The following is an 18,515-nucleotide window of genomic DNA, read 5'->3' on the forward strand; positions in this document are numbered from 1 at the left end:
CTGCATATATTACCAGTCGCAGCAAGCAGAGTAGAAGTTATTCAGCTGTGTTGAAGTACGCATTTGCTTTGTTTTTATTTTTCATGGCAGGATTTTAACACTACTGTAGGACACGTGAGGATCCAGGACACCTGTTTCCACCAGAGCGCAGCCTCAGTCACAGGCTCTGCAGGGCTGTAATAGCAACTTCCTCCTTATCATTAAAATCCCATTCCAGTGCTTCCCACTGGGCTCCCCACATTCGCCAAGACTAATTTGTGTAATGATTGTGACACTGTGGGCAGGAAAGGAAAACAGGCTTCTTAAGGGGAGAAAATGTTAGGGTATTTTAAATGGTCTGTTAGCATCTTGATTTTTTTTAAAAAAAACCAATGAGAATTGTGGCACGCTAAACCAGAATAACTCACATGACTTTATCAACATTCTCTCTATCAGTATACTTAACCCCATTAAAGGTTAGCATATTAGTTATGTACGCTCAGACTAACCTAAAATTAAACTTGCAAGAAAATATGCTATAAATAGAATGGTGGGTAGTTTATTTAAATAAGATGTAAAATTAGCAGCATTAATGTTAGTTCAAAAGGGACAGTGAGAGTTTCCTTATTGGGAATTCCATAGGCCTTTTCCCATAGTGTTTCTATTTTATGGTTCTATGGATAGCTTCTGCTGGCATTTATAGTAAGTAATTCTTACCATCTAATTTTATATTTCCCTTAAACATAAACATTTTATTTACAGTAGGAAGTACACAGTCCACTTTTATCTGTGCTTTTGCATACTCCTGGCCAATGATGCCCAAATGCAGAAATCCCTGCCTTCTGAAGGTCACTGTGATCCAAGGTCTAAGATTCACCTCACTTCACCCCATCACATGGGTACTGGATCAGCTCACATCCTCCCGAGAGAACAGTACAGTACACTAAGATATTTTGGTAAAGGGAGAGAAAGAGAAGAAACTCATTGCCCTAACATCTAGTATAATATACGGTTATACTTGCTCTGTCTTATTACTGCTCTTTGTTAACCCATTAGTGTGCCTGTTTGTGAGTTACACTCAAAAATGGGAGTTCACATACAGACAACACATCTTCTATGGGGTTAGTTGTGTCTGCAGCTTCAGGCATCTGCTGGGATATATCCCCTGTTGGTAAGGTCGTGCTATACCACCAAGCATAGAGAAAGTAGACAAGATCCTCGCTGTTTTGCTCTGGATTTCATTCTTCCTGGGAGGAAACCTATCCACCACCTTCTGCAGCACCTCGGAATGTCAAGCACTTCTTCTTTTTATTAGAATGACACTTCTTTCCACACCTCTTTTGTCCTTTGTCTGTCTCACCTACAGACTTCACCCTTTCTCTTCCTTTCCCATGCCTCACGAATCTGTACCAGAAGCAAGGGAGAATGGTTTGAGAAATTCCCAGCTGTCATCTTCCAGTACTCCCACTTCAGGTATGAAGCTGAGTGTGGACTTTTCTTAGGTTGGGTTTTCTGATAAGTGCGGTCCGGTCGTGGCCACACTGATGCTAGTGGGAGGGCACCCTGAGGTTCCTTTAGTGCTCCAGATGGTGCCTGAGGTGGGTGGGACACCAGGCCTCTCTGCGTGTGAGTGCGAGGCACTCCCTTCCACTTCCAGGCTATGGACGGGGACTTCTAACTCCACTCTGCTCCTCACTGACCAGTCCTCTGATGGGGACACCCTCTGTGGGAGTGTAACTGCTCAGCTGTTTGAGGACGCTGACTCAGTGGTGCTCATGCACTGACTGCAGGCCGTCTATGGACATGGACACAGCAGTTACTGGAGCTGTATTCCTACGTGTGGTGACGGCACTAGGGAGAAATGTAAGCCTGGTATCTTTAACCTTGGGGTTTCACTTCTCATCGATTTTTCCTTACAGCCTTGCTGTATCTTACACTCAGAAAGCATCAGCTTCAACTGGAAGCTAGGATGGACCTGCTTTGGGTTTCCAGAGAGAACTTCAGTTTGTTTGTTTGTTAACATACTGAAATAACAAATACAACCAAGGAGTTGGGCACAGTGGGACACACCTGTAATCTCAGCTCTAGCAGGGACAAGAGCAGGGCTGGGGCAGGGTCAGGGGCAATTGTCAGAAATTTGAGGCCAGCCTGACATTACATAGCGAGTTCCAGGACAGGATGATGTCGACTACACAAAAATTAATAAATAAAAATAACTGAGATGGTTGAGATATCTTTCACAGTTCTCTCGAAGATCATTCAGTAATGTATTGATTACTTAAGGCAAATGTGTACAGACGTACAGTTATGTTATGGATTTGTGCATTTGTCCAATTGGCTATGATTGAAGCAGAGAATATAGGGTTTATTTATTTATTTATTTATTTACTTACTTGCTTTCGAGTTAATCTGTCTATTTGTCTTTCTGTCTCTCTCTTTAAGAAGACATCTATATGTGCAGGGAAAGGGATTAAAAGGAAAAATTGTATGTATTCTAACATTTTTCTTTCACCGTGTCTTGGGACCACAGTCATTCTTGCATAGCTTTGCCTTGTGGGCTGTTTCTCAAGTACCCAACAGGGGTTATATTCATGTAAACGTTCTGTGCATTCTGAAACCCTCTTACTATTAATGGCTGGGTAGTAGGTGGATACAGAAAGGAACTGTAGGAATTCCTGTACACTGCAAACCCATCTCTGTTGCAAAGAGCATCACTCCTAGGGTGCGAGGAGCTGTGCTCTCTACAGAATAGTTTCTGCAGGATACAGTCCCTCAGCCCTTGGTGGCCTTACTCTTTGGAAGGCAAGCACACCACATTTCTCTTCCACTATCTAGAGAGATTCCTGCTTTCTCTACTCTGGGTCCTCACTGCACTGATGGGACCGCCATCTGTCTGTCCTGTTCTGGTTCATGTGCTGGGTTTTGTTAGCATCCCCCTTTAAGGTTAAGTATTCATCATCTGGAGCCTAGTTAACTATGTCACTACCATCCTAACCCTGTTTGCATGCACGAAGCATACTGAAAATACAACTCAGATAAAATATGTTTATACAGCATGGTCCCTAAAGTTGTTACCCTTTATGTAAAAGCCAGGGTTTGATAAAGTTATGCTTCAGGTAATAAACCTTAATTTTTATGTTTCCTAGAAATTTGGCTCCTCTCCCCCTAAAGATCACTGGCTCCCAGTGTGTGTACCAGTGTATCGGTGACATTATTACTAGCATTATTCAGCGAGCCAGAGGCTGGACATAGCATTAATTGCAAATTATAGCCTGAACATAAAACCAATGAACTTGGGTGAGTATTTAATTTCTGTACCCTGTCACTTTGATTCATACTGCATCTTGCTTTTTAACTGCTGCCATGAACCCCGCGTGCATTTCTCTGCAGTATATTTTTTTTCATGGCATTTGCAGACAGTCACGAGAGTCAAGCAGTATAGGACCCAGCAGGGTATGTGTTGTTGTGCCATTAATTGCATACCTCTGTGCCTCCTGAGGAAGGAAGCCAGAGGCAGATTGTCTTTTACCCCCTGAGAAGTATGATAATAGCTTGCCAGTGTGCTTCCTTCAGTATTTCTCAGTGATTATAAAATACAAGTGAAGAGATTTGTTGGAAAGAAAGAAAAGAGAGAGAGAGAAGCGTCTTTAAATCACCTCTTAGATTAACAGCATTGAACAAGGTTAGTGCATTGGTGGTGGGTGGACACTCATTTCTGCTTTCTCGGGTAGCAGGACTAAGTTCTGTTTTTAGGATCAAGGGTGAGTGAATGCAGCTTTGGGCATTGAGAGCTTCACTGAGAGCATTAACCTGTTCAGCCTTTAACATAGTCCGTGTCCCCCCTGCTCATGATCATGTTCTTTCCTGCTATTTGTGTGAAATCACTTATTTGAAATGAGAATCACTGTCCTGAAACACAAAGGAGCCTTGAGTGGAGTCTCTGGTCTATCACTTCCTGTTTGTTCTTTGACTTTGAACACATCACTTGGGCCCAGGGTACTTTTCTTTCTTCACTTTTAAAATAATGTATATGCTTGCATTCCTGCAGTTTCTGTCTACTGAACATGATTGTGTATATCACTTTGATTCTGGTGCCTTGCTCTACAGATATGACCAACTCTTACCATCACTCTCACTGTGATGGATTAAATACAAACAAAATGAAACAAAACAAGAAGCATGAAGCCTAAAGATCTGGCACAGTGGTGAATATCTCTAATCCCAGGATCCTAAAGATAGAGAGAGATAGGCGTGTCCTGAGTTCAAGATCACTCTTTGTCTCTATAAAGAGCTTCAGGCTGTCCAAGACTATGAGAGATCCAGCTTCAAAGGGTAACAAACCCAAAATGTAGTTTTAAGAAAAATTTACACGATCTCCAAATTCAAGTGTTTTAGAAAAGAAATCTAATAATTTGTATTTGTTCCTGTTGCACAAGGCTCTGGATGAACACAATAAATTACTGACATGACAGCCTAGTGTTCTTAATGTCTTAATTGCAAGAGAAGGATGCCAATTCTCCAGGGCTGGTTCTCCATGAAGTGTGTATTTATGGAAAGTGAACATCAACAAGCTGAATGAGGTGCAAGCATGTTGGGGAGCCATTAGAGGGATGCTTGTGATGGCATCTCATTAAATAAACAGCAAGTGAAGTTTTCTTTCCACCTTGGGTGTTAAAGTGGAGTTTGAAAACAGTCAACAGAAAAAGCTAAATGCTTAAGGGATTTATGGTAAGACACAACAGTGCCATTAATTTCCATGTATGCTTTAAATTGCTGGAGTAAAATAATGTGTTCAGCAAAGAAGCAAGTTTCCGCTTCCTCCCATGAGTCTCCTTGATTGTGCAATTGGTATTTCATTCTTTAATTAAACTTGTCCAAAGATAGGATCAGCTAAAGTGTTTACTGTATAAATAGTTTTCATTCCCAGTGTGCAAGCTTAAAGCCGTGGTATAAAGAGTTTGCCATCTGTTAAAAACCAAAACATGTGGTGTGCTGTTGCATAAAAATAAACCACACATTATTCATATAAAGGATCACAGCATAGTCTATCTTAGGGGATGACAATAATTTGTGATATTTTGGAATGTCACCACCTTCTTTCTAAGTGGCGATATGCTCAGAAATGCATTATGAAAAGCAACATGACCATGTACAAGCATAAGAAATCGAGCTTTATTTTCAATACTTTTTTCCTCTCTTAACATCTGGTCATTCATTTATGACAAAAATTCAAATAATTCCTCTCTCTTCGCTGCAGCCTCTTGGCCCTGCAGTCATCATATCTCAAAGGATCTGCCTACTACTCCGTTATTTCTGCTTATGTATATGCCAGAAAAGCTTCAAGCTGATCCAGTATGCTTATCATTAAAGCCATAGTAACACCACACTGTCTGCAGAGCAAAGTCTTCCTTCTCCGTAACGTCATCAGAGAAACAGGTTGTCTGACTTCAGGCCACCATGCAGCCTTGCCCTTTGCCCTGGAAACCAACCCTTCCATGGCTTCTCTGAATCTTTGAAGTTACTTTGTTTGTATTTCTATGTCCACACTTTTCTTTCACTTTGGAAACAACTTTCCTCCCTCACGCACCCCAAGTTAGATCTGTTTTCAAGGCTCCAAACATTGGATTCGTCTGAATTTCCTTTCTCACTGGCCCAAGTAGAAGTCTGTGTGTTCACACTATAATTCCTATTTTGACTGGTTGTTTTCAGCTTGTTTACTCATTACAGACCTCTCCATTATCTGAGGCATTTTGGTTTTATTTATATTTGGTCTAGTTTTGAGTTATTAACCAAGTAGCATGAGAAGAGGCCTCAGTAAGTATGCGCTTGAGTGCTTGGGAGCTGCTCTTAGCATGGCTCAGGAATACTGCCATATCCTGTATTGGGGTTTCTCAACACACAACAATGGGTACAGTTGTTTAAAATGATGTGGTGATTCAGTCATATCTGACAGGTTTATGTGAGGACTTTTGACATTTCAGACAGAACCAATATCACAGTCTTTGACTTTTTATATTCTACTTCAGAAGAAACAAATTATGAACACTATCTATGAAAAGTATTCAACTGGGATATTCAGAGTTATTTCTTTCCTTTAAAGATTTATTTTGAATACTTCTGTGTGTGTGTATGTGTGTGTGTGTACACATGATTGTGGGTTTTCATGGAGGGAAGAAGAAAGCTTCGGATTTCCTGCAGCTGGAGTTTCAAGAACAGTATGTGCTTTTAACTGTTGAGCCATGTCTCCTGCCTCTCAAAATTATTCCGAATTTTTAAAAATAGAATCTTAATGTAATTATGTTTTACATGTTTATTATAATACTTTTATTGATATGTAGAAGAGAGGATAAACTTCACTAAATGAAATCTGAGGGTTTGACATGTGTCACAGCAAGGAAGTCACCACCATGAAGACAATACTCACACCCAGGGACTCAGAAGTTCTCTATGCTCTCTGCATCCCATCTTCTGTCCTCCCACACAGCACACAGTCACTCATCAACCCAGGTTCCTGGGCATTTCTCTTCCAGGACTCTGAGTCAGTGGAATTATAGAATGTATAGTACTTGAAGGTAGAGGTTTGTTGTTGTTGTTGTTGTTGTTTTTAAGATTTACGTATTTTATGTATGTGAATATCCCATTACAGATGGCTGTGAGCCACCATGTAGTTGCCGAGAATTAAACTCAGGACCTTTGGAAGAGCAGTCAGTGCTCTTAACTATTGAGCCATCTCTCCAGCCTAAGGGTAGAGTTTTATTGAGCAGTTATTTTGAAATTTGTGTAACAGTATGCAGTAATATCTTACTTTTATTGACAAGTACTGCAAATTGTATTGCTATACTAGAGTTTGTTCGTCAGTCCACTTACAGGCATTCGGATTAGTTCAAGCTTTGAGCCATGGCAAAACGATTAAAAATATCCATGTGCAAGTCACTGTGAAGACATGTACTTTCATTTTCCTTGCGATACATAGGAGTAGAAAGGTTGTATTATATAGTATATCTTTAACCTCTGAAGAAATTTCTAAGCTATTTCAAACGGATGTTTAAATTAATTTCATACTCTTTCAATCACATGGCATTCTTTCCCATCCTTGCCAACATTTGTTACCCAGCAACTGCTGGCCACTGCAGCCATTCTGACAGGTGTGTGTTTACTTCTCATTTGGTTTTTAACTTTCATTTTTCTAATGACAAGTGATTTTGAACATCTTTTGTTGAATTGTCTCATATTATCTCTTCTTGGAAGAAGTGTTTTTTTCAAATTTTGCCTAATTTTTTTTTATTAGTCTGCTTGTTTTTAACCTCGAGTTTGGAGACTATGTTACAGTATTTTTAAAACGTAGGATACACATCTTGCAAATATTTTCTCCCATTTTTCATTTATATTGCATTAGTATGATAAGTAGCATTAATTGATTTTCAAATGTTAGACTTGAAGCGTTCAGAGTTCAGTTAAGCCTTATGGTAGAGTTTCCTTTGTCTTGTTGGATTGGGCTTGTCAGATGTTTGCTGAGAATTCTTTACACTGTGTTTGTAAAGCACACCCATTTTTAGTGTTGTTTTTTTTTCCCTTTTTTTTATTGGATGTTTTATTTACATTTCCTATGTTGTCCCCTTACCCCATCCCCCACCCACCCCGGAACCCCCAATCCCCTCACCCCTCCTCCTTCTTCTCTGTGGATGTAACCTCTATCTACTCCCCCCCACTCCCACCTCCCCACCCTCAAAATTCCCACCCCCTGGGGCATCCAGCCTTCATGAGGTCAAGGTTCTCTTCTTCCACCTATGCCCAGCAGGGCCCTCCACTCTTACATATTCAGCTGAAGCCCTGGATCCCCCCTCTAAGTGCTCCCAGGCTGGTGGTTTAGACCCTAGGAGCTGTGGTTGGTTGGTATTATTGTTCTCCTCATGGTGCCACAAATCCTTTCAGCTCCTTCAGTCTTCACTCTAACTCCTCTATTGAGAACCCCATGATCAGTTCAATAGCTAGTTGTGAGCATCTGCCTCTGAATATGTCTGACTCTTGAAGGCCTCTGAGGAGATATCCATATCAGGCTCTTATCAGCATGCACTTCCTGTCTTCCACATCAGCATCTACCTTTGGTGATTGCACATGGGATAGATACTCAGGTGGGGTGGTCTTGAGACGGCCCCTCCTTCAGTTTCTGTCCCTCACTTTGTCTCCATATTTGCTCCCTTGAGTATTTTGTTGCTCCTTCTAAGAAGGACCGAATCACCCTCACTTGGTCTTCCTTCTTTATGGGCTTCATGTGGCCTGTGAGTTGCATCTTGGGCATTTCAAGGTTCTAGGCTAATATCCAATAATCAGTGAGTGAATACCATGTGTGTTCTTTTGTGATTGGCTTACCTCACTCAGGATGATAATTTCTAGTTCCATCCATTTACCTAGGAACCTCTCGAATTCATTGTTTTTAATAGCTGAGTAATACTCCATTGTGTAAATATACCACATTTTTTGAATCCATTCCTCAGTTGAAGGACATCTGGGTTCTTTCCAGCTCCTGGCTATTATAAATAAAGCTGCTATGAACATAGTTGAGCATATGTCCTTATTATATGTTCGAGCATCTTCTGGGTATATGCCTAGGAGTGGTATAGCTGGATCCTTGGGTAATGCTATGTCCAATTTTCTGAGGAACTGCCAGACTGATTTCCAAAGTGGTTGCACCATCTTGCAGTCCCACCAACAATGGAGGAGTGTTCCTCTTTCTCCACACCCTCGCCAGCATCTACTATCACCTGAGTTTTTAATCTTAGCCATTCTGACTGGTGTGAGATGGAATCTCAGGGTTGTTTTGATTTGCATTTCCCTGATGACTAAGGATGCTGAGCATTTCTTTAGGTGCTTCTCGGCCATTCGAGTTTCTTCCGTTGAAAATTCTTTGTTAAGCTCTATACCCCATTTTTTAATAGGGTAATTTGGTTGTCTGGAGTCTAATTTCTTGAGTTCTTTGTATATATTGGATATTAGCCCTCTATCAGATGAAGGATTGGTAAAGATCTTTTCCCAATTTGTTGGTTGTCGTTGTAGTGTTGTTTTTAATATAATGCCTTTGTCTGCTCTTGGTCTCAGGAGTAGTGCTGGCTCATGGTGTAAGTTGAAAAACAGTCTGTTTTCTTCAAGAGTTTATGTGCTACTTCTTCCTCAAATACTTAGTAAAAATTTCCAGTTGGAATTATCAGGGCTAGAATTCTCTCTGTGGGAAGATTTTGAGCCACAAGTTCAATTTCTTGAATTTTCGTATATATTCAGTTTAATTCTTTTTGAGTTACTTTTTAAGTTTGTGAATTCCAAGAATTGAATTCATTTGATCAGGTTTCCTTAATTAATTCACATGACATTGTCTGCCTTTGTATTCTCTTCTCCCCATCTTATTATTCATTCACGTCTCCTTTTGTCTTTTTCTAGCTGAAATTTGCTCTCCATCATTATTTTTGTTTCCTTCAATAGGACCTGGTCACTCTGTCTGCTTTTAGGATTGAGAAACTTGATTTATGCTCCCTCACAGTCACTGCCTTCTGTTGCCCTATGTACATTGTCTCCAGAACCGTTGTCTCATGAGCTATATAAAATATTTAAAACTTTGTCATTATATTTAACCATAACTTTAGTGTTTGAAGGAAATATCCCCTCTACTGTACTGTTAGTTTTGCCACCTCTGTAAACATTAAAATCATGTATGTTTATAATGAGAAATGTACCAGTTAAACACATAACTTTCCCCCTGTGGGACTGCGAAAGGATAGCTTGGTTCCTGGTCAAGCACAGGCCTTGAGCCCTGGACCCTAATGGGACGGTAGGTGTTCAGCCTTGCTCTCAGATTCCAGGCTCCCAGACATGCAGCCAAAGACCTCCATTGATCAGCACCCTTCAGTCACATAGGGCAACAGCCCTACCAACCCCTCCACAGGTAGAGGGTGTGACTACAGGCCTCAGGGCCTCAAGAGATTTCCATATTAACGAGATACCTAAAGGCCAGAGGACATAGCCAATTAAGTATTCCTTCCCAGACCCTTCTCCTTACAAACAGTATTTAACCAAAGGCCCGTCTGGGAGGTAGGGGGGTACAGCCAGATTCATCCACTTTCTGCCATGACAATAAACCTTTTAAACCCATGGACTTCCTCATGTCTTTGGGGCCCCGCTGCCCCCTTCCTGCTCCAGAGGCCGCCAATTCAATCAAGCTAGCGGAGCCAGCGACCCAGTCTCCAGTATTAAGAGTCTCTACCTGCGGGGCGGGGCGCTGCGGCTTCCCTCCCCCTCGTCTCTCTCTGCTGCAGGCTGCGTCTCTGTTCTTCCGTGGCTTCCATTGGCATCTGAGGGTCCAAAGATAGAGACCACTGGTCTCCTGGGTCAGCTGCATCGGCCCAGAGACCCCCACTCAAAAGCCCTGCCCCCACGGGACTTCAGACTGAGATCTCTTCACGAGTGGAGCCCTACATCGTCCACCCAGCACCACGTGGAGTGAACTCAGTCAAATTCCCTTGCTTCTGCCTCCCTGAGCCGTGGTTCCAGCCGACTGGGGTGGCAGACATGAGGGAACCACAACAGCCCAACAGGACCCATGCTCGTCCACTCTCTAGCTAACAGACCTGCATCCCCTTATTTGTTAAACTATCAGAAATAGTTTTATCCATTTTCTACTGTCCAAATAAGGGTAAGCATTTCTCATCTCTGGAGACCAAGATAGTCGCCGTTGGGTTGCTTGCCAAAGGTCTGTAGTCATCTTCTATCAACTGTCACTCCTTAAAGCTAAGACTGACAACTTCTGCAACATCAGGCGTTCATTTTTGTTTCAGGGAAAAAATCTGAAAAGCTCTGTTGAGATTTCTCTTATTCTGATCATATTTGTTTTAGAGCTTGACAGTGATATCTCCACATATATACATACATACACACACACACACACACACACACACACATATATATATATATATATATGTATATATATATATGTAGTAATCCCTTGTACCTTCTGTCTTAAAATATGTGATAATTGAAGGAAGTCACTATTATGCTGTTAAACAACTATCAGACCTACAGAACCTGTTGAGAGCAAGGCAATCAAGTGAAAATTAAGCACCGAGAACTCTCTTGTAAGAGAGAGTTCCCTAAGTCATTACTGGTGCCATACATTCCTCTCTGTGTGTAGATGTATCAGAGATACTGTACCCCAGAGTCACTTGCTGCTTACCCATCATTGGGGTTTGAGAGTCACTATTCATTTTAGGTTCTCCCAGAGACACTGTTGCATAGCCAGGCTTGGAGATTATATGCAGGGCATTGTTTTGACATTAATAGGAAGTCACTTTCACAGAAACAAAGCTTTTAAAGGAAGAATTCAAGTACCTTTAAGCACCATTAAAACAAAATTAATGAAGTTTGGAAGATAATTTTCTGACATACATCTTTGAAAGTGCGTGTTTCACAGAATTTCATGGCTGGTAATTAGAGACTACAGACCTCATTTTAATGACCACCAGTTACTGTATTGAGCAGTAATGCTTTCGGGGTTGTTAGTATGGGTAGCCCTATGCATTTAGCCACATGTGATGCTTTTTGAACTTGTACTTGTTCAGCTGGCTTTTCTGCCTTCCCTACATGTGTCAGTTTGTGTTTGCTGCTGAGCAGGTCCCTGTCCAGCCACTGTCACCCTTACCCATTTTCTTGCTGAGGACGGGGCCCACACCTTGCCTGTGCTGAGCATGTGATCTGCCCTAGGGCTGCACTTTCAGCTCCTTCCTTGTGTTGCTTAGATAATATTAATGGTGAGCGAACCAGAGGACCAAGATTGTCAGAACTGAGTCTGGAGTTAAGCCAGCTCTTCTATCCTGAACAGTGCCCTCAGAGATGGTATTCATAATGACTGCATAAGAGTATGGACTGCCTTGGCACTGATGGGGTTTCTGTTACCTCTAAAACAACGCATCACTTAGTGTCTAAAATTTCTAATTTAACATATGGGGTCACATCTGTTAAAGGATTATTACTCTAGAAGGGGAATGATGTATAATTTATTAAAATAACCCTATGGGGAGACAGCCAACTCCATTTAATGAACTGAAATGTTTGCCGCCTCCATGGACCGCTCCCAGCTGCATCTCACAGTATTTCCATCAAGGGGGCAGATGAAAACAATTGCCCTTTATAGAATGTTTACTGTGTTGGATTAGTTAGTGTCTCTTAGCTGAAGAAATATTTATGTTCCCTGTTCAGTGTAAGCTTTGAATATTGGACTCCTGCTGGTCTGTAGTTGATATTTAATTCCGAGGAGAACAAAGGTCCATTATTCCTCCACCGTAGGTGGCCAGGAAGGAGGTACTGTCCACCCTTCCCAGCACACTGCAGCTGAAGGCTGGCAGCTTAGATAGAGAATCTCCCCAAAGTGGTCCAAATCTACCCCTTCTCCCACTCCTTTTTATGAAGTGTGTAGCCTTAGAGAATGAAGCCTCACAAGGGGTTACTTTTGGATCAAGCACATTAATTTTCCTTTCTCACATAGCAATAACACAGAGAAAGGCTCCTGCCAGAAGCACTTCCATGAGTGTCTGCTGATTGGGTTTCTCAACAGCAGAGAAACTGCCTGTCTCTCAATTTACTAGCAAATGGATTGCAGAACCAGTGGGATGCTTAGCAGTAGGGAAGGCCTTGGCCAATTCCCACCTTTAAATGAAAGAGAAAATGGCTGTGGGCTCTGGCCCTCATTCCCTGCTGCTCTCCTAGGAACACTCCAGTGTAGATGCAAGATTGCTTGTCCTGTGCTCATCAGAGATTTCCAGCAGAAATCTGACCGTGGGACTCTGTAGAGGCTTACTCCATTGCTTACTGTTCCGTCTGACATGTCTTCATGCTTACCTTAAGTTAATTTATCAGTGATTTTGTTTTAAAAACATCAAATGTAACTTCTGGTTTTAAATCTCCTAGACTAATATGCGTATTAGGATTTGTCTTAATTGTTATTTAGCTTTCTCCCACATTTTAGGTGGAAAGCATATTTTTCTAGGGTACTATAATATAATCTCATTATTTCTTTCCCTTAAATTATTTTGCTTTTCAAATTAACTAATCTTGATGAATTCACATTGGGTTCTACCTTTGATAACTGCTGTAAATAAAACCCAGTCATTTTTATTTTCCATATTTCTGAGGAATACCTGTAGAAGTTGAGTATTCTTTACCTGAAATATTTGGAATTAGCAATGTTTTTGATTTCCAAAGTTTTGGAATATTTACATATGCATAGTGAGATGCTATGAGGATGAGATACAAGCCTTGTGATACAACTCAATTATATTCCGTATATACTTGATTCATATAGACTAAGATATTTTTTACATTCTGATGGTTAATCTCAGTTGTCAACACTATAAGATATAAAACCACCTGGCATATAACCCTCCTCAGGAACTCTATCTTGATTACTTTAATTGATATTGGAAGACTCACCCATGGGTAGCATCATTCCCTAAGCCAATTTCCTGGACTGTATAAAAATGGAAAAAGTGAGCTGAGCACAGCGATTCTTCACTCTTTGCTTCCTTGTGGTGGGCACAACTATATGCCTCAATCTCTTGACAACCTGACATGGTCCTTCCCTGCCATGATGAATCCTGGAATTGTGAATCAAAATAAACCTCTCCATCTTTGATTTTTTTTTTTTTGGTCAGTATATCTTGTCATACTAACAGGAAAAAGTAACTAAGACATACATATTTCACTTTTTTTTTTCTTGAAAGTATTGAAATATCAGATATGTAACAACATGTGTTATCAGAAAGTTTCAGACTTCTGGGCATGTTACTTCACTTGAGGGAGATGAAAACAACCAATACTCTTCTTGTAAGGTCCTAATACAAACCAAGTTGGGATTTCACTAGGGTTCACCTGTGGAAGCTAATGAAAACATTTAGGCTTACTTAGAGCAGTGGGTGGGGCATTGCATTCATTCAAGAGCATGGATGACCATAGAGAATCCACACTGGAAGGTATATACACAGCAGGAATGACGGCTGCCTGTGCCTATGTACATGGAATTCCCTCCCCTCATCTCTGTCCTAGTTTGGGTTTTACTGCTCTGAACAGACACCATGACCAAAGCAGCTCTTATAAGGACACCACTTAATTGGGGCTGGCCTACAGGTTCAGAGGTTTAGTCCATTATCATCAGGTGGAAGCATGGCAGAGTCCAGGCAGATATGGTGCTGAAGAAACTAAGATATCTACTCCTCTGAAGGAGACCAGGTGCAAAATGGCTCCCACGTAGCTACCAGGAGGGTCTCAAAGCCCACCCCCAAAATGACACAATTTCTCCAACAAGGCCACACTTCCTAATAGTGTCACTCCCTGGCCCAAGCATATTCAAATCACCACATTTTCCCACCTATATCCTCTTGTTCCTCCCAGAGATTCTATGGCCACATACAATGAATGTGGAATTGCAAACAATTTGTTGTGTTGGTGAGGGGGTAGCTGGATGCTCAAGTGAGGATTCCATGACCCAACCTGCCTTATCCCTTCCTTCCAAGAGGAAAAGTCAGCAAACACAGCTGTGATGATCTTTGTTGAGCAAGCCTACCTGGATTGTAGAAAATTGCAGCAGTTTGGCTAGAAGGATAGGCCTGTACAACAGAGCGTTTCATACTTGTGTTTTGTTGCCTGCCTTCCTTCCTCCCTCCCTCCCTCCCTCCCTCCCTCCCTCCCTCCCTCCCTCTCTCTCTCTCTTTCTTTCTTTCTCTTTCTTTCTTTTTTCCTTCCTTCCTTCCTTCCTTCCTTCCTGCCTGCCTTCCTTCCTTCCTGTCTTTCTTTCTTTCTTTCTTTCTTTCTTTCTTTCTTTCTTTCTTTCTTTCTTTCTCTTTTCCTTCCTTCCTTCCTTCCTTCCTTCCTTCCTTCCTTCCTTCCTTCCTTCCTTCCTTCCTTTCCTTTTTTTAAATTAGGGGAAGGTGTCATGCCACACCACATATAGAGAAGACAGTTTGCAGGAACCATTTCTCTTCTTCCATCATGTGAATTCTATGCCTCAAACTCAGATCATCAGTCCAAGTAGCAAGTGCCCTCACTCAATGGGCCATCTCATTTGCCCAGACCAGGATTTTGGATTAGAAATTCTCAAAGTGTAATAGCGTTTGGGGAGCAAGGGAAGTGCAGTGTGGCTTCATAGGTGTAGTGTGGGTCCAAAGAGTCACTTATTCCTCTACCGAAGAAGTGTTTGACCATAGAGCAAATGTGAAAATTAAAAAAGAAGAAAGTCTACACATTTACTAATAAGATAGCTAATACAGATTTTCCATTGAATTAAAAAAACAGAATCTTAAAGCACATTAAGAAGCCATATGTAAGAACTGTAACTAATGTGGTGCTTGATGCCCATGACTATCCTTCATGGCACACAGGCGGAGTCAGTTACCTTCATTGCACTTATGGTAACATCAGCTTAGGCAGATATTTCAAACCATCTACAAGAGGCAGCTCTGAGACTCACACCTTCATCTTTCTACTAAACTAGGGTGTGCTTGTGTAATGTAACTGAGTGCTTAAGACACAAAATAAAGGAAAATTACTATGGTTTTCTAAAACTACCTTTATCTTTAGAGACAGTAATATAAAGTTGGTAGTTCCTTTGTACAATGTACTACTTACACTAATACTTAATTCCACTCTGCCATCATTATCAAAGCTATGAACAACCCACTTTCTCAATGTCTGGGCCACATGCCAGAGATAAGAAGCAGTTGTAAAGACTGTTGGCACTGCAGTCTGCTGGGGACAACCTGAGACCTAGTCTTGGCTCCTGCTGTTTACAGAATATCTGTCCTTGGTAAGGGACACATGTTTAACTTTTTAAGTGCTCAATAAATGACAACTATATATCAACAATGAACTAATTTCCCTGGTAGTAACCTGTACCCATAAACCCAGGAACTTAGGATACTGAGATAGGTAGATTATCTGAGACAGCAGGTTCAAGGCCAGTCTAAGAGACACAGTGAGACCTTTGTTTCATAAACAAAACAAAAAGAATTTTGAGAGGCCCAGAATATAGCTCAGTTGGTAGAGTACTTGCCTAGCATTCACAAAGCCCTGAGTTCAGTCTTGACTTCTGCACTTCTTAAAACCTGGCATGGTGACTCGTGTCTATAATCATGCCTGTCATGGAGGAAGGAGGATCAGGTGTGGAGGATCAGGTGTTTAAGGTCATTTTCAGATGTGTGGTGAAGTCAAGTCCATCCTGACTACATGACTGGTTAGCTGTGCCAAAATCCTGTCATATCTATACAGGTCTCCTAAGTTCACTAAAAACTTAGAATAAGACACATGAAGTACATACCAGTGCTCTCCATGGGGTGTTCTATGGAAAGTCACTTGAGTCTAACTTGCTTCTTTTTCTTGTCTTCCTCTTCTGTCCTTTCCATTATGATTGATGGGACATTTTGGGTTAAATGCATACATGGGCCATGCCAAAAGCGTGAAGCCAGATGAATGGCAGAATCCACTGGAGTGATGTGGGAAGTGTTGGGCTCTCAGGGAATTCTATGTGCCTGAGTATTCCAGGGGTACTGGCGAGTGTGCACCAGCAAGCCTGCCCTTACACTTGCAGGGTGTGATACCTTTAGGGGAAGGACTTTGGTTTACACAGCACCCGAAGCCACTAACTAAATAAATGATAAAGCTCAGCTTTAGCTTAAGACATAATGAGTCTATGATTTGGGCTTAGTAAGTACAAGGATGAGTATGATACTAGAAGTCATATGGGGAGAGACCATCAAAGAGACATGCATGGTGGAGAAGAGGGGGCAGGGAAGAAGACAGAAGCCTCAGGAAGAAGGAAGAGATGCGGAGAGAGCTAGCAGACTGAGCAGTAGGGGCACTTTCTCAGTCATGTGGCTTTGAATGAAAGCATAGCAGTACTTTTAGCTGAGAAACATAAGAAAAAACATTTTATGTAGAAATTGGCATAAGAAATAGTGCTAAGAATAAGAAGAATGGAGCCTACAGTATTCTCATTTAGCAGAAGCATAGACCTGTGGGGTACTTGTGACTTCCTGTGACAGGCTTTTCTGTCAAGTGTGGATATGGCTCGTGGCATCCCAAGTCAATGGCGAAATAAGGATGAAGATTGCTGTCTACAAATCACCAGAATGGGTCTAACAACATTAAGATTTTAATTAGCCAGTGAGTACACAGAAAGGTTCACCCACTGAGTTCTTCAAAATGTTGTCCACATTCCATTTGTACAAAGGGAATTTCTGTGCCTTGTAGTATAGGATAGCCCACAGGATGGCAGCATTTTCCTAGATGTTACCAGCTCTGTGTTCATTGGTTGAAAGTGAACTGGATATGTTTGCTCCCTTACTTACATGCTGGATAGCAAAGTAACTGCATTGGCAAAAATCAAATTAAATAGCAATCCTCTCTCTCTCTCTCTCTCTCTCTCTCTCTCTCTCTCTCTCTCTCTCTCTCTCTCTTCTTTCAGTTAAGAAGAAGAAGCCTAAACTTCTGAACAAATTTGATAAGACAATTAAGGCTGAACTGGACGCTGCAGAAAAGCTCCGGAAAAGGGTAGGTTGCTATTTTGGTTTTGCACAAAAGTGTACAGTGGTTTCATTGTTACAAACCTGGGAATTGCAGGACTGTGTAATGTATAATAATGATGGCAAAAACAGTAACAATAGTAACTGTAAAAGAAATCATCCATGGCTTTCCTGGCACCTCCACACAGTTCTGTGTGAACCGGCCATGTGGGACAGAACTGCACTCAAGGGCCACAGAGGAAGAGAGTGATCCACAGGACCTGGTGTCAGCCCACTTCCATGGAGTTCGAATTACATGGATTCTGTAACTTAGCCACTGTAGGTTTCCTTGTTTATAGAAATGAAACAGGTGCAAACAGTCCTAAATCTCTCTTGCTTTAAAGCTCAGATTAGAAGAAAACATCACTGCCATGTTCTCGCTGTGTTTCTACCATCAGCTAATTCCGTAACATGACCATGAAATGTCACAGACTTAGAACTCTCCTCACTTAGGTAAATGAAGCTCATGACAACTCTGCTCTGTCGTCAAGTAATTGTAATGTTCTGGTTTCTCACCAGATGATCCAGCCTTTGAAAACAATGAATCGACATTATATTGAAGTTTATATCTTCCTTAGCCTGATCATAGTCATGTAATATAATAATAATATAATCCACAATATATTTATTAGACTGTGGTTAAGATCTTTAATTATCTGCTTGCTTTTCTTAGAAATTTCCTTTGATTGTATTTAAGTTTAGAATCTGTACTGGTCATTAGTTTTTCTTACCTGTGCATTTCTACTGAGCAGCCATTAGCTACAAAAAGGTGGACAAAAAGCACACAAGCCAGGAGACAGCAGTAAGAAGAATATGTAAGTTAGGGACTGAAGTGGGATAAGTTTGCACTTTGTTTACTGGAAGTAGCGGAAGCAAAAGGCCAGCGTTGGACAGAACTTCACAGATGAGCTTTGAGTAGCCCAGGTCATCCGCACATAGAAACAC

The 18,515-nt window shown here is 41.3% G+C and overlaps 1 protein-coding gene across 7 annotated transcripts in view; it reads left to right on the top strand.

Moving 5' to 3' along the window:
* The window catches only part of Asph (aspartate beta-hydroxylase), a 200,737-nt gene that overhangs the window by 110,646 nt on the left and 71,576 nt on the right, over nt 1-18,515 (top strand). For all 7 annotated transcript variants that reach the window (XM_028768474.1, XM_028768525.1, XM_028768492.1 and 4 more), the window contains one exon: nt 17,474-17,559. In XM_028768474.1, coding sequence (XP_028624307.1) covers nt 17,474-17,559 — 86 coding nt within the window. The remainder of the gene's footprint in view (nt 1-17,473; nt 17,560-18,515) is intronic.

The sequence above is a fragment of the Grammomys surdaster genome, unplaced genomic scaffold (assembly GCF_004785775.1).
Source record: "Grammomys surdaster isolate TR1022 unplaced genomic scaffold, NIH_TR_1.0 64, whole genome shotgun sequence".
Lineage (NCBI taxonomy): Eukaryota > Metazoa > Chordata > Mammalia > Rodentia > Muridae > Grammomys > Grammomys surdaster.